Source organism: Lepisosteus oculatus, chromosome 21 (assembly GCF_040954835.1).
Source record: "Lepisosteus oculatus isolate fLepOcu1 chromosome 21, fLepOcu1.hap2, whole genome shotgun sequence".
Classification (NCBI taxonomy): domain Eukaryota; kingdom Metazoa; phylum Chordata; class Actinopteri; order Semionotiformes; family Lepisosteidae; genus Lepisosteus; species Lepisosteus oculatus.
In genome coordinates, this window is record NC_090716.1 from 3,633,712 (window position 1) to 3,649,293 (window position 15,582).

A 15,582-nucleotide genomic window follows, 5' to 3' on the forward strand; every position below is an offset into this window, starting at 1 on the left:
TTCAGAAAAGCCACAAGTGACAGGAGGAGAATCAGCTCATGCAACGCCCTAGTCAGTACTGGTTGTACTGGGAGCAAACCACCACCACCAACACCACTCCCTTCCCACAGGAAAAAAGAAAGGGACAATTACACCTGATCTGAGAGGAAAGAGAAGACATGGTCTTGTAATAATAATAATAACAATAATAATAAGTCCTTAAAGTTATACAGCGCATTTCTGGACACTCCACTCAAAGCGCTTAACAGGTAATGGGGAATCCCACTCCCACCACCAATGTGCACCTGTGCCACCAGCTGAACAAGGAGAGGCAGCTGTTGGGTCAAATGTAACGGCCAACAGGGTGAGGAGACGCTGTGTGAAGGCCTGTGTGTTGAGGGTGCTGTAAGGGAAGGGAGGTTGTGTGTTTCGGAGACTCACGGCTAAGTTAAGTAACGGTCTGCTAAGCAAGCTGACCAGTCAAGTCGTCAGTCAGCAGTGGAGATTCGGAGACCCGCAGGAATGAAATCAGCACACAGAGTGTTCTTCCAGGACCAGGGCTGGGCACCACTGACCCAGGTCCTTCTGTGAGCACAGATCATCCCTGAATCAAATTAGGTTCTTATTGAGACCCTATTTTCCCTGTATCCAATTCCACTGCTCCTACGCTCTTTCACACAGAAGGCTGCTCATACAACAGCAGAAGACAGTTCAGCTCTGAAGACAAAAGACAATCCCTCTATCATTTTAAAGCTCTGCCCACAATAACCATGCTTCTTGTAAACCTCTAAATCATTTTGGATAAATCCAAATAAACTGATAAAAACATGAGGGCGACATGATAAACCAGCTGTGAAAATAATTGGTAGCTCCTGAATTAAATGTGTGAGACACATTTCTTTCCACACAGAAACACATTATGAAAAGCATGTCACGTTCTAAGGCCTGCAGAAGAAAACGAGAAAACGGTGTGTATACTAATCTATTCAACTAATCTGACCTGCACAGTGTGTACAGCTTAAAAACAACAGGCACGGGAAAGCAAAGGGATCTCTGAGCTGTGCCTTCTGCACAGAACAGGAAGTACAATAATAACAATTCTGGCTGTTATGATATTATAATAGAGCTCAGTTTGGGTGGGGAGAAAACAAGCTTGAGGTTGCTCAGTGTTTAATTAGTGATTAAAGTTAAAAATATCCAAAAACCTGATCTCCAGTTGAAGGTATAGTGTGCATGAGCTAATTCAGCCCTGATACCGCAGATCCACACCCCAGCAGGTCCTACAGGTCTCCCTTGACACACCAGCACACAGAAGGGCAGATCGAGACTCTCATGTGCTCCATTGGGTTAATTAATCGGCTCAGATGAGGTCAGGAATGTCCAGCTGTGGTCCCGGTGACTTACAGGGGTGCTGGCATTTCCATTTCCAGGTGGGCTCCACAAAAGCACAGCACTGTGGCCCTGGGTTCAATTATGGCCCTGGGGGCATGGATTTGGTATGCCCACCCTGTGTTTGCGTGGGTTTCCCCGCAGTCCAGAGGCATGCTGGTCGGTAAATTGGCTTCTGGGAAAACCAGCCAGAGCGGTGGCACTGTGGCTAAGGATCTGCATCTGTGGTTGGGAGGTTGCCGGTTCAAATCCCACAGCCGGCAGAGGAACCCTACTCCGTCGGACCCCTGAGCAAGGCCCTTAACCCCAGCTGCTCCAGGGATGCTGTATAAATGGCTGACCCTGCGCTCTGACCCCCAGCTTCTCTCCCTGTCAGTGTGTCTCATGGAGAGCAAGCTGGGGTCCACGAAAAGACAAATTCCTAATGCAAGAAATTGTATAGGGCCGATAAAGTGATCTTACCTAAAAATCTGTATCCTGGATGCCATCCAGATAGGCTCTGGCTCTACAGGATGATGACTGGATGGGATGACCAGACAAATCACCTGCTCAGTGGTCAATCTGTTTTCTTAGGTCTGGATAATATAAGGATATGCGCCACCACATCTGCTTGACTGTGGCTCTCTGGGACTTGGGATGGAAACTCTGAGCTAATCGGCTGCATTTTCCAATCGGATCTAATTGAGAGTCATTGTCAGGTTCTCCACATCATCAACCTCCTTCGTTCCTCTACTCCACCCTCAAAGCTAAAAGGCACTGGAACCTGAAGACACAAAGAGGTTTCCTACCACTGTATGTACACGTCGCAGGTGGCATATCGGGAGAAAGACACATGCATGATACTCTGTGACTCAAAAACCATCAAACAAACCAACACTCGCTCCAGAAGAACAGGCAGCCATTTTTTAAACAGGTTCTTTTCAGAGGCTTTTTGGTGTATTGATCGAAGTCCTGGCATGTAATTTTGCCAGAGCTGTGAGACAGCATATATCTTTTTTCTCCTCTTTCATATTTCATGGAGAACAGCCACGAGAATGCCAGAGAAGTAAAATATTTAAGAGCAGAAGAAAAAAGTGCCTGTTTTTAGAACCTCCAGCCAAAGCACCAGGTCTCACACACATTGGAAGAGATTGAGCTGCTTTTCTCGATTTGATTCATGCGGGAGGAAAGAGAGTACACATTCAGAAGCTCTGCACCTGTCCTCCTGCTGTGCAGCAGCTTTTTTTTTTCTCAGTGTGGTTTGAAATGTACCCTGTTCACTTCCAGAATCTGTTTCCATGCGTGCCGGTCCACAGATTAGGGAAAATATACAGGCAAACAGTCCAATACTGTTTGTGAAGGGGAACTGCAGTCCCAATTTCTCAGACTGGTTATTAGATGTCGGTAAGAAAATAATTTCACAGGGGGTTTAGAAACATTTGACTAATTTTGAATCAAGCACAAAGTCGTGAACTTTGTCACAGAACTGCAAGTCGCCATGGTGTCGCAAACCGTTTGTCACCGTAAGGACCGATGTACTGTGACGTACGAGTGAATACAGGCTGTGCAGCAGACATTGGAGACTAGAGTCTGAAACTGATCAGAGAGTCAGCAGCCATATCACCTTGCAACTCAAAAACTGGCAGCCCCACTGGAGCTCAGCAGTGTGAGCCTGGCCAGTACCTGGATGGGAGACTCCTGGGAAAGCTGAGGCTGCTGCTGGAAGAGGTGTGAGTGGGGCCAGCAGGGGGCGCTCACCCTGCAGTCTGTGTGGGTCCTAATGCCCCAGTATAGTGACGGGGACACTATACTGTAAACAGGCGCCATCCTTCAGCTGAGATGTAAAACCGAGGTCCTGACTCCCAGGGTGTCTCTCGAGAAGAGTAGGGGTGTTACCCTGGTGTCCTGGCCAAATTTCCCCCTGGCCTTTACCACTCATGGCCTCCTAATAACCCCCATCAATGAATGGCTGCACTATGGCTGCTGTCACATCATCCAGGTGGGGCTGCACAGTGGTGGTGGAGGAGGGGATCCCCATGACCTGTAAAGCGTTTTGAGTGGAGTGTCCAAAAAAGCTCTATGTAAGTGTAAGCAATTATTATTAGTATGATTTCTGTTTTGAGTCGCTGCACTGATCTGGGCCCAGGCACACGGTCTGCCTTCAAAGCTACACGGCGCTAAAGATGAAAAAAATGATCGATTTATGCTAGGAACATAAATGAAGATGCCAGAGAGATTTTAAAGAGCACAAGAAAAAAAAAGGTGTGTGTGTGGGGGGGGGGTCATTTTCAGCTCAGATCGCTGCGTCTGGAACATAACCACAAACCTTGAAAGAGTACTGCAACACCCAGAAGCCAGGTTCTCCAAACTACCTGCACAGCACCGCAAGTACATAGCCTTCAGCACGCTGTGCCGCACTCTGATCTACAACAGCAAGCAATTTAGACTTCAATGGCATAAATGACCAATTTATATGTTTAAGTGAACAACAAGATTAATATATATATAGCGTCCAAGAAAGATCCTTGGATTTCAGGTGCAATGCTTTCTGTTCTCAGGATTGTTCATCTCCTTGGCTGTTCATTAGTTTGCGGTTCTTTACTTTTCAGAACTAGGCTAGTGCAAAACATGAAAGAAACACAGGTTCAGAGAAAGATTTGCTTCACAGGAGTCCAACTGGGAAAAATGCCACGCCAGATTTCTTTCTCTGATTGAACCCCTCATCCTGCTTCCAAAGGATCGTGATCCAGCAGGTTTTCTTTAAAAGAGAAATGTGTTTTTAAGTAGAAGGGTTTTGCTCAGAGCTTTTCCTGACGATCGTTAAAAACAAATACGGAACCTGCTGCATGATGGCTCTCAAGAGCTAGAGACGGGACTCTGATTTGCAGAACAGGCAGACACAAGAGATCTCTCCTCCAGGGGGCCAATGGGTAAACCAGTCTTGATCCCTTTGTTAACTCACAAAGCTCAGGATCTTTCTAATTCTGTGTCACCTGCTGGTGGTCTCTCGTTAAGGTGTCCCTGGGACAGAACGCAAAACAATAACATAAAAATACACAATGCCATGTAATAAGCACCAACAGAAAGGTTAAGGCTATATCCATAATTATAGAGCAGATTCTACAAAGCATTGTCTCCCTGAAACACAACCACGTGACCTCCTGTAAACGTCTGTTAACAGTGGGCATCTCTAAGCACATTTCACAAGATGCTCTGAGCTTGTAATTGCTGTTTATTTTCTCCTCAAACTGTTATCTTTTCAGCCCGTAACGCTGCTCTGAGATTTTCTTCTGTGTTTTTATTATATGACTGATAAAACAACTGAAATACGCTTTCTTCGATGCTCTGTGGGTGTTCCGCGTCAAGCAGAAAAAAACGGAATGAGCCGTTTCCAAAAAAACTAAATTGCTAGCATAGTAAAGACTTATTCTGACTCCGTCTGAACGTCTGTCTCCTGGTGGCAGCATGACATTTGCCTATTAGACAAGTTAGGTCAATCAATTAAACTGTGCGGCACAAACACTGGACAAAACCACTTTCAGGTCCGACAACAGGAGGCATCTAACCTGACAAGGCACACAGCTAGAGCACACCTGCAGAAGCAATTTGAAGGGTCCAGTCATTCTGTGGGTTTCAGGGTCCAGCAGTAGAGATAGCACAGAATTCCCAGACAGCTCTGAATCTTTTTGAACATTTTTTTCAGTGACAAGATCCAGGTCTCAGCACGATCAGACAGAACGACAGATAGAAGGGGAATGGAAATATGATCTAATCGGCACTGCTTCAACGTGGGGAAAAGCAGGACCATCCACACTGCTTGGACTTTCTACACACCTGAAATCCCCCCTGCGGTTCTTTGCTGTGAAAGGGTGGGAGAGCAAATGAATACTCAAACCCACGAGCAACGACTGGCTTTTAAAACATGCGTAACCTGGACAGGCATCCACTGTAAGTCAGAAAAAAAGACTCCAGAAGAAACAGTCTAACACAGCTTCATGTACTGTGGGGTTTGTAATTGGAGTCCTAGAACTCTCCAGTCCAGGTGTGTGAGCTGAAATGTAACACAGTCAGCTGAAGGAAAATACAAATACGCAGTGCGGGAGTGTGATGCTTTGTTATTCTCACCCAGGTCTGTTTATCATAAACAGGTCACCTGCTACTAGCTGCTAAGTCAGAAATGAGTACATTGAGGAGACACACAAAGTTCAACATTAAGACCTGTGTGCTGAAGTTTAATGAGGGGGTTTTTGAAACCGAGGTCTGAGAGCAGCAAAAAAAAAAAAGCCTGAACAAACAAGCAGATTAATTACAGACATCAATTAGCACCAGTGATTAAGGGCCGGGCTGTAATGCTAACCAGCCGACACCGCATCCCCTTGGGACCAGAGAGAACAACCACTCATCTAGACTATGTCTGCAAGGTTTCCATGAGAGAATAAAGTCAAACCCATCTTCCTTCACGTTCATGACCCACGCCTGTACAGCACCGGCAGCTCCCTGCATCCTTCTTTGGAGCTCACGCTAAAAGGTACACGTTCGACTCGTTCCACCTGCCATCCTCATCTTCATCAACCCCCCCCCGTGCTGCACACGTGCACCTCAGTCACATGATAGCTGCAGGAAGCCTTCTCCACACAGGAGTCACAGGGCACGGGCTTCCCCAGCCGGGCCCTGCATGGCCAGCCGACACCATTCCAAAACGCCTGCAGAGGCGCGGCCCCCCTCACACGCTGGCCTCCGGACCCCGCAGGTCAGTACGTCCACCATAGTGCCGTGCAAGAGTGACGCTGCATTCGGAAATGTGGAAGATAGTCGCCTGGCTTTTTACCTCCCCCCCCACCCTGTCCAGGAGGCAGCGATCAGATTTCAGGCCACTGGTCAACCTGGCAGCCACTGCCGTTAAACAAACCAGCCAAGAGCCCAGTGGGCACCTGCAAGGCCATGAGGACTGGGAGGGTAGCCCTGCTTGGGGCATGCTCCCGTAACAGAGGTGGAACATGCATCATTGCAGTTCTCTATACCTGACTAACCCCATCAGCCCCGTGACTGGCGTATGACACTTAAAAGAGGCGTGCTAAACTACATCCCTTGAGAAAGGCATGATAGAATATGTCCATTAATGCGGGCGTGCAGTAGTACCCCCCTTAACAGAGCCATACTGAAGCCTATCCTTCGCATGTACTGTACCTTTATAGATTAACTTGATTTTGAACACGTGAGAGACCACACTTACATGGAGACCGGGTGTGTGTAGCCATGGGTGAAAACTCAGATGAAATTTCACTCAATCTCAATTGCAGCTCAGAAATAATTCACCGAAATATTTAGTTACAGTAATTTAAGTTGCCAAGGCTGGTTGTTTGATAAATACTTCATTCTACTAAATGGCATCATTGTATTAGAAAGTAGATAGGGGTGGCCATGACTCACAGTTTCTTTTGCCTTGTGTTTGTTGTTGTTGTTTGCTAGTAACACCTGAGATGCCCAGCACTGCACGCAGTTTTTCCAAGACTAGAGTGAAAAGTCAATGACTAGGCACAGAGCAACACAAGACAGCTCTCAAAACGTGTAGATCGGCGTGATTTGTCATACTGTACGACCACCCAAATCTTGAATTCTCAATCTGCTCCCACAATTCAAATTCCCACAAAACATAACTTGGCAAATTTCTGTTGGCATTACCAATGTATTCCCTTACACACACGCATATACAGTATATATATATGTATAGTTTCAAATACAAAACACCACTTTCCTGTTCTAAAGCATACTTTAAAAACACGCAAAGCACGGCGTATATTTGTAATCCATATTTGATGATAAATACTTTTTTAATTCTCAAATTGCAGACGGTAGGTATTGAGGAAAACGTGACTCTTTGTATAGAGAATTGGTTATTAAATAGAAAACAGAGGGCACATATAAGGGGTAAATAACATCTTGGAGTGATGGAATTTGTGCTGTACCACAGAGATCCGTATTAGGATCACTGGTCTTCTTAATATATATCAATGATCTGTAATATTAAATTTGTCAAACTTGCAGATTATACCAAATTAGGAAGATTAGCATTCATTGAGGAAGCAGAACAGGAAATTCTAAAAGATTTAGAAAATCCCGACTGGGCAGAAACCAGGTCTTAAGGGAATGTCCCACACTCACAGGCTGGAGGAACTGAGTGTCTTTAGTACCAAGGGAGTGTCCCACACTCACGGGCTAAAGGAACTGAGTCTCTTCAGTCTGAAGGGAGTGTCCCATACTGTAAGACTGGAGGAACTGAGTCTCTTCAGTCTGAAGAGGGTGCCCTACACTGACAGCCTTTAGGAACTGAGTCTCTTCAGTCTAAAGGGAGTGCCCCACACTGACATGCTGAAGGCACAGAGTCTCTTTAGTCTTGAACAGAGCAGACTACAAGAGGGCCTCATACAAGTATTAAAAACCCTCAAAGGAATCAGAGTACAAACTGCTGAAAGGCCCCTGCTCGTTTGTAACCAGGTCCTGTGCTCACAAGATGCTTCACCTTTTTAAGAGACTTTTTAAAGTCTCTTTCTGAAACTGGCTTTGAAACCGGCTCGGGATCGATAAGAGCTGGGAAAGCCGGAGCATGACTTCGGCTGTCAGCAGAGACAACGTGTGTTCAGGCAAGTTGTGATGAACTGGGATGAAGCGTATTTCCACACAGAGGTGCAGCTCTTAACACTAGTCAGGGGCCGTGCCTTTCGCTGATTAGTTTGACTTCCAGACCAAACAGTCTAGACGTGTTAGGTTTTGATTCCCGTTTTGCCTTTAAACCCAAACAAAATTCGGAGGATTACTCATTTTCCATCCATTTTCCATTTGCAGATAAAAACAATTCGGAGGAAATTAGAAAGCAAATAGAGGCGCCGCGCCTCAGGGCCGCTGTACTTCAGAAGGATGTACAACGCCGAGCGGTAAACAAAACTCGTTTAGAAACAGAACTTCGTCCAAAAACAAAAAAGTGTAATTAAACAAAACCCAGCCTTATTCTGCTTCCTTCGAAGCCACACAGCCCCGTGAACACACCCGGCTTTGCGTCAAGCTGGAAGCGGGAGAGGGAGACGTCTCACCGAGAGCGCAAACCTTCATTTGCGCCTTTTAAAACGATCGCTGTCGCTCTGCTTCCTGACACTTCACTTCACTTGTGACTGTGCGTCTCCCCGCCTGCCTTCGCTCCTCCCGCCACAGCGAGATCCGGGGGCCCGGGTGACCCCCCCAAGCGCCCCGGGACCTGGCCTCCGCCGGGGAGCTGGTGGAGGAATCGAAATGACACGCAGACACGTACCTTTGTGCAGACCCCCTGTGTCGCCGTCACACGGGCGCTCTCCTGGGAAGACGAGTAGTTCTCTGGATTTCCTTTTCGACTAGAGACGCGCGGAAAGTCCTTAACGTTGATCGAAGAAAATAAACAAAAACCATAAAGAAGACGTCCGTGTACCCAAAACTTAAAGCGTTTGTTGGTGGTGTTGTTTCTTGAAGCAGTCTTAAAGGGATCTTGGTCGTTCTCCGGTGTTAAAGGGTATGGCCTGGAGTAGGATGAGCCCGTGGAGGTGAACGGCTCCTGCTGGCTCGCTCGGCCTGTGCGTCGCTCAAGGTCGCTTTGTATTTTTCTCAATGCGGCGAGATCAGAAACGAGAGGAAGAGGTTTGTGGTGGGGGGGGGTGTCATTGTGTTGTTTGTTTTAAACGGTGTTGTCGCTTCGTCTCTACCGGGTGATGCATCAGTGCGCTCAGTTAGAAAGCTCTCAGGACGGCTCCACAGGAGTCGCACTCCGAGCCGCGGTGCGCTTCCCACCCCGTCCACTGACCCGCCTTTCTATCGCCCAATTTCAAAAAAAAAAAAAAGCCTGTCAGAAAAAAATGCGTGTAAGCTTGTTTTTATTTGTGGGGTGGGTTAATAATGATATATTTGTCTGTTTGGACACAGCAGACTGACGTGGAGCCTCGCTGTACCTCTGTGGCACAGGGCTCAGCCAAGTTAGCTGCCGCGCTCGGTCTGTTCCCCACGGCACCGGCAGACCGGCCGGAGACAACTTCTAAAGTCAACCTACAGCTTCCACGTCACGGCCCGTGTCCTGCCGAGGGCAAGGGGCGGAGGTGGGGGATCATCTATGAAACGATACGCTGGAGCAGATGTTGAGCAAAACCAAAAGCGCGCACACACACACACACACCTGTAGCGTCCACCCACCCCCCGTGCCGAGCACAGAATATTCCGCGATTGTCCTGCAAGACGCTCCCGACTTCCTCAGCCCCGTCACAGTAAAAGGCTGTGCGTGCACATACCTGGTACACACACACACACGAGCACGTATTGTGTATTGTCTTATCCAGCTTGGTTAATAGTGCAAACAAAGCAGAGTTCATTGTGTAACAGCAAAAACGTCTTTATATCGTTCAAGTGTTTCTAAAGCGACATCGAAAACTTTTAAAGTGCCTTATAACATTTCAGAACATGTGTACGTAACCGTCATTCTGTGTGAGAATTTACTTCAGATTTATTATTATTATTATTATTATTATTATTATTATTATTATTATTATTAGAAGCATGCCTTCCTCCGTAGGGAAAGCAGACTAACTTTCTCACCGTACTTGTACTGACGATTCAGAAATGTGGAAGTTCACTGGTGGCGATTTTAAGCCCAGCGATGACGTCCCGGAGCGGAACACCTAGAGCTGACACGAACGTCTCGACGCACGGAGCGGTCAAGCGCGAAGGACTGAACTGCTGGAAGGAAACGTGGACAGACCGCATGTCCTTACAGAATTAGGACCACGGGGATCCGAGACGGCGGGAAAAATAAAGTGTTTGAAACTCTTCATTTCCCTGTATCCATCAATCCCTGCACCAGGCTCACCAGTTTCATAATAAGTGATGGAACTATACAGTATATAATGCATGGATGCAGCTTATTTACCCTTTTCTGACTCGCACCTGGGCGCATGTCCAATGCTCAGTTGTGTGTGTGTGTGTTTTTTTTCCCCCATGATAGTGATTATTCTAAGCGTGGCGAGAAAGCCGCCCTCACACGTCCGTCTGAACCGATCTGGGGTTCGCGTAACTCCTCCTCGCCAGCTCCGTCCCGTTCCCTTTGCTCCGGCCCTGCTTCTCCGCGACGCACAGCGACTCGGTGACCCCTTCCTCCATCTCCACGTACTCGGACTTGTCCCCCAGGGAGGAGACCGAGGCGGAGCCCCTGAACCTCTTCAGGAAGTTGGTGGGCAGGTAGGGGCAGGCGGCGCTCTGCGCGGCCGGCGCCTGGTCCTCGTTGTCGGTCTCCCGGTGGTAGAAATAGTTGAAGTTGGACACGATCACGGGGACGGGCAGCGCGATGGTCAACACGCCCGCGATGGCGCACAGCGAGCCCACGATCTTGCCGCCCACCGTGATGGGCTTCATGTCCCCGTAGCCCACCGTGGTCATCGTGACCACGGCCCACCAGAACGCGTCCGGGATGCTCTGGAACTGCGACGTGGGCTCGTCGGCCTCGGCGAAGTAGACGGCGCTGGAGAAGAGGATGACGCCGATGAAGAGGAAGAAGATGAGCAGCCCCAGCTCCCTCATGCTGGCCCGCAGGGTGTGCCCCAGAATCTGCAGACCCTTCGAGTGCCGGGAGAGCTTGAAGATGCGGAAAACGCGGACGAGGCGGATGATCCGCAGGATGGCGAAGGACATGGCCTGCTGCCCGTTGCCCTGCTGCTGGGCGAGGTCCGTGCCCAGGGTGATGAAATAAGGCAGGATGGACACGATGTCGATGGAGTTCATGATGTTTTTGAAGAAGCCGGCCTTGCTGGGGCAGGCGAAGAAGCGGACGATCAGCTCGAAGGAGAACCAGATGATGCACACCGTCTCCACGATGAAAAACGGGTCGTTGAAAGTTGTATATCCGCTGTCCGGCTGCGTGTGGTTGCCGTCGAGGCTGCTGCTCCTGCCGCTCGCCGCGTGTAATTCCTTGTCATCCCGGAACTCCGGCAGAGTTTCCAGGCAGAATATCACGATGGAGATGAGGATGACCAGCACCGAGACGATGGCGATGCCCCTGGCGGGGCTTGAACTCTCGGGGTACTCGAAGAGCAGCCAGACCTGGCGCTTGAACTCGTCCTCGGGCAGCGGCTTGTCCTCCTCCTTCACGAAGCCCTCGTCCTCCCTGAACTTGAGCATGGCGTCGTCGCCGAGCTCGTAGAACTTGATCTCCTCGGAGAAGATGTCGAAGGGCACGTTGACGGGGCGCTTGAGGCGGCCCCCGGACTGGTAGTAGTAGAGAATGGCGTCGAAGCTGGGCCGGTTCCTGTCGAAGAAGTACTCGTTCCTCAGGGGGTCGAAGTACCTGACCCGCTTCTCGGGGTCCCCCAGGAGGGTCTCGGGGAACTGGGTCAGGGTCTTGAGCTGCGTCTCGAACTTCAGCCCCGACACGTTGATGACAACCCGCTCGCAGCAGCCGTACTCGCTGTAGACGTGGTCGTAGCCCTGCTGGGGACGCCGGTCCGGGAGGGACACCGTCTCCTCGTCGCCCAGGCTCCACAGGAAACTTTTCCGCCGCTCTCTCGGCTCTCCCCCTCCGCCGCCGCCGCCGCCGCCGTCCCCTTCTCCCCCCTCGCCTTCCTCCTCCTCGTCCTCGTCCCCCTCCTCCTCCTCCTCCTCCTCCTCCTCCCTCATCATGTCGTCCTCGGACCCGAGCAGCGCCAGCTCCGAGTGGCGAAAGCCGGCCGCACGCTCGCGTCTCCACTGCGCCGCGCGCCGCCGCCGCTGCTTGCCTTTGACAGCTGGCGGCGGCGGCTCGTGGGGCTGCTGCTGCTGGGAGGAGGAGGAGGAGGGGCGCGAGGCGGCGCCGCCGCCACTGCTGCCGGCCTGGGAGGAGGAGGCGGTGCGAGACGGATGCGGCTGCTGGTTGTGGTGGTTGTTGTTGTGGTGAAGGTGGTGGTGGTGGTGGCTCACGGATCCCCCTCCTCCCCCTCCTCCTCCTCCTCCTCCTCCCGAGGCGGCTTCAGCAGCGGCGGCGGCGGCGGCGGCGGCCGCGGCGGCGCGCGTGTGCGCCTGCCTCTCCCTCTCGCGCTCCCGCTCGCGCTCCCGGGCGCGCGCCTGGGCGTATCCGTACGGCAGGTGGCTGTTGCACCCGCCGCTTTCCGCGCTCACCATGGCAACCTCCATGTTGGCGGGGCGAGCGGCGTGCCGGTGTTTTTATTTTTTGAGGGGGTTGAGTCCGGGGGGGAGGTGTGTGTGTGTGTGTCCCGGTTTCAGTTTTCTCCGAGGTCAGAACACAAGAACAACAACAAAAACAAGGGCCCGCAGCTTTGACCTGAAGTGAAAGTGGCGGTAGAGGGAGGGGGCGGCTCAGTACATTGTCAGACCCTCGCACCTGTTCGTCCGCGCCTCCAGCACGACTCGGGCCCTAGTTCCTCTTGCCTGACATGTCCGTTGTTGGAGACCACGGGTGCCGGCCAAGCAACATCCTAGTCCCGAACTCCTTCCGCGAAACTGGGGGGAAGGGTGCGGGTCGGGTCGGGCCCCAGGGGTCCGCTCGGGAGACGGTGCGTTAGGAAAGGAGGGGTGAATGACTATTATTGTTTTTCTTATCTCTTCAGTCGCGCCATCCTCACCTCGCACGGTGGAAACACTTTTGCAGTGCCCACGACGGAGGGGTCACAAAACGATCTGCCCGCCCCCCGCCCTAAGCTGTGGCTGTTTGCACCTGTCCGGCGGTGTGTCCGGCGCCGAGGATGGCGAAGATGCTCCCAGACGACAGATTCCGCCGGCTTCCCATCTCGGGAGGACTGTCGCTTTTCCACTTGTCACGCTCGTCACAAACTCTCCTGATATCCAGATGTGCGCAATTAAAGCCGCCTTTTGACCCCCGCCCCCCCCACCCTTGATCTTTGTGTTGTTGTTGGTGGTGGTGGTGGTGGTCTTGATTTTTTTTTCTCTGGGGGGGGGGTGGGTGGGAGGTTATGTTATTTCTGCAGACGTGAAGCGCAATGCAATCAGCCGTCCGTCCTCCTCGCACGTCTTCGACTTGATGATGATGATTACAACGGCTGAGGAAACACCAACAAAAAAAAGCGAAACGAGAAAATCTTGATTCATCCGATCGTCGTGTTCCTCCACGACCTTAGAGAGCCAACGCACACAGTTCCTAAATCCTAAACCTGCCTGCACCTTAAAGGCAGGTGAATCTATACCCGTTTTTCCCCTCCCTCGGGCACTATATTATCATTTCGCTTGCACTACCTTAAACAAAACAGCCCCTGCAACAGGAGTCTCACTGCGTGATGGATGCTTGCAATACAGTCTAGCCCAGTTCAGTCTTTCTCTAAATACAGGTAGACGAAAACCCTACGTGCACATAATACAACACAATCCCCCTCTGTCCCCAAACACCCCAGTACGATTCAGACCTGTACTTACGTTTTGAAAATTAAATCAGGCGCAGATCCTATTCCTCTCTCTCCGCCCGATGTGATCTTCAATAGTTGGGATAGTTGTTTTTTTTTTTTATGATGCCCTGATATTCAGGTCCTCACATCCCTCTTTCCTCCAGCCAGGAAACGGAATATGGAAGAGAAATGAGCTGGAGACGAATTCACCTTCCCAGCTGCAGGTTTGGCGCGCCCGGGAGATCACGGTGCTTTTTTTTCCCCGGCAGTTTGACGCGTCTCCCCACAGTAGGCAGCGCACGGCAAGTGATGTTAAAGTCAGCAGTCAAAATGAAAACAGTGTCTGAGCCCCCCCTCTCCTCTCCTCCCGTATGCTCACGGTGTTGCAAAAAAAAGGGGAAAAGATAACACAATAGATCCCTGCGTAACGCGTGTCGGGAGACGGCTGTGACTGTAGCGAGGTGTGAGCAGCCGTAGTTCGCTCAGCGCGCTGTGGAAATCGCAGCTGTTCCCGTGGCCGTGCAACAGTATCAATCACTACTTTGTCAACACCTCTCAATGACAAAAAATACACATTTCCTCCCGGCTTCGCCTTACCCGGCAACACACACACACACACGGTGTATATATATATACACACACACATATACAGGTGTTAAGAATTTAAAAGCTAGACGTTCAGCCTGTGCGGATCCGCACATCTCTATATCTAAAAAAAACCACAAAACAAAACGGGCGACGACGATAATTAAAGTTCATCGGTCGCGTCGATTAAAATAACATTAGCCGCCTGTGACACGCGCCTACCCCCCCCCCTCCCCAAGTCATTCGGCGGCCCCTGTCGCCCCCGTCGCGTGCGCGCGTGCCGCGCAGAGGAGCAGCGGGTCCCGCCGCGCGGGGTGCCTCTCCCTCGCGCAGCCCGGGCTGCGATCCTCCCTCAGCGGCCGGAGCGAGGCACTGCAGCCGCCGCGCGCTCGGGAACTTTTTCTCTTACCGGCCGCGCGACGGTCGTGCGGACTGGACACACGGCAGCTCGGGGAGCAGATTGAATACATTCGTGTCGGAACCTGTTACTGCTGGTTTATTTATGCACCGAACTCTGGTGTGTGCTTAAACGTGTTTATGATGATAATATCCCCCATGAAGTAATCTAGTCATGTGACGTTTTGCGCCTATAGTCTACTGTATATTCCCGGTTAGTACCGACAGAAACTGTTTTGTTTAGATTCCAGTGCTAACTTATAGCTAATGACCAATTCAACGTTTCGTTTGCATATGAGTGTAGCATGAAGCGTGTATAGGAACCGAGTGATATCGAAGTTGGAAAAACAACACGGTGGCAAAGAAATACTATTCCTGGCGGAGAAGCCGAACTCCTGTATCCCAGGCGTCTCGAAGGAGCATCTTCGGCGCCCTTGGGTGACGCGTTGGAGTATGTCCGTGTGGTACTGTACATATAAGCGTGCCTCATCAGGGGGCTATAGTTGGATCCTTGTGATATTTATATGAACACGAACAGCAGGAACGCCGACTGTGTCCGTGGCGAGTATTTGGGCTGCGTGTACCGCTTTAAAGCAGAGCCCCAGCGTGCAGCGGTGTTTGTGCAAACAGCGCCCGCATGAACGCGGAGTTAAACTTGTGGCTGAGTCACTGAACTGAGCGGCACCAGCGCGCTGTACTCGCTGTAGTACATGCGCAGTGGTGACCTCTGGGCTCTGTAGAACAAGCAGTGTCTCTTGACGTGCAATAACGCCGCCGAGCCGCAGGTGAATTCTAATACAGCAGACGCTTTAAAACTAACGGCTTTGCTGAAGCGGTACTGTAACTTACAGTGTAAGCAATT

The 15,582-nt window shown here is 50.7% G+C and overlaps 1 protein-coding gene across 3 annotated transcripts in view; it reads right to left on the reverse strand.

Moving 5' to 3' along the window:
• kcna4 (potassium voltage-gated channel, shaker-related subfamily, member 4) overlaps positions 1-14,905 on the reverse strand; it is a 64,575-nt gene extending 49,670 nt beyond the window's left edge. For 2 of the 3 annotated variants that reach the window (XM_069181449.1, XM_069181446.1), the window contains exons 1-2: positions 13,771-14,905; positions 8,651-13,400 (exon numbers count right to left, since the gene is read on the reverse strand). In XM_069181449.1, the coding sequence (XP_069037550.1) occupies positions 10,393-12,516 (2,124 nt within the window). In that variant the 5' untranslated portion in view covers positions 12,517-13,400; positions 13,771-14,905 and the 3' untranslated portion in view covers positions 8,651-10,392. Of the gene's footprint in view, positions 1-8,650; positions 13,749-13,770 lie in introns of those variants that run through there. The other variant, XM_069181448.1, reaches the window with a different exon arrangement.
• Between the last annotated feature and the right edge of the window lie 677 nt (positions 14,906-15,582).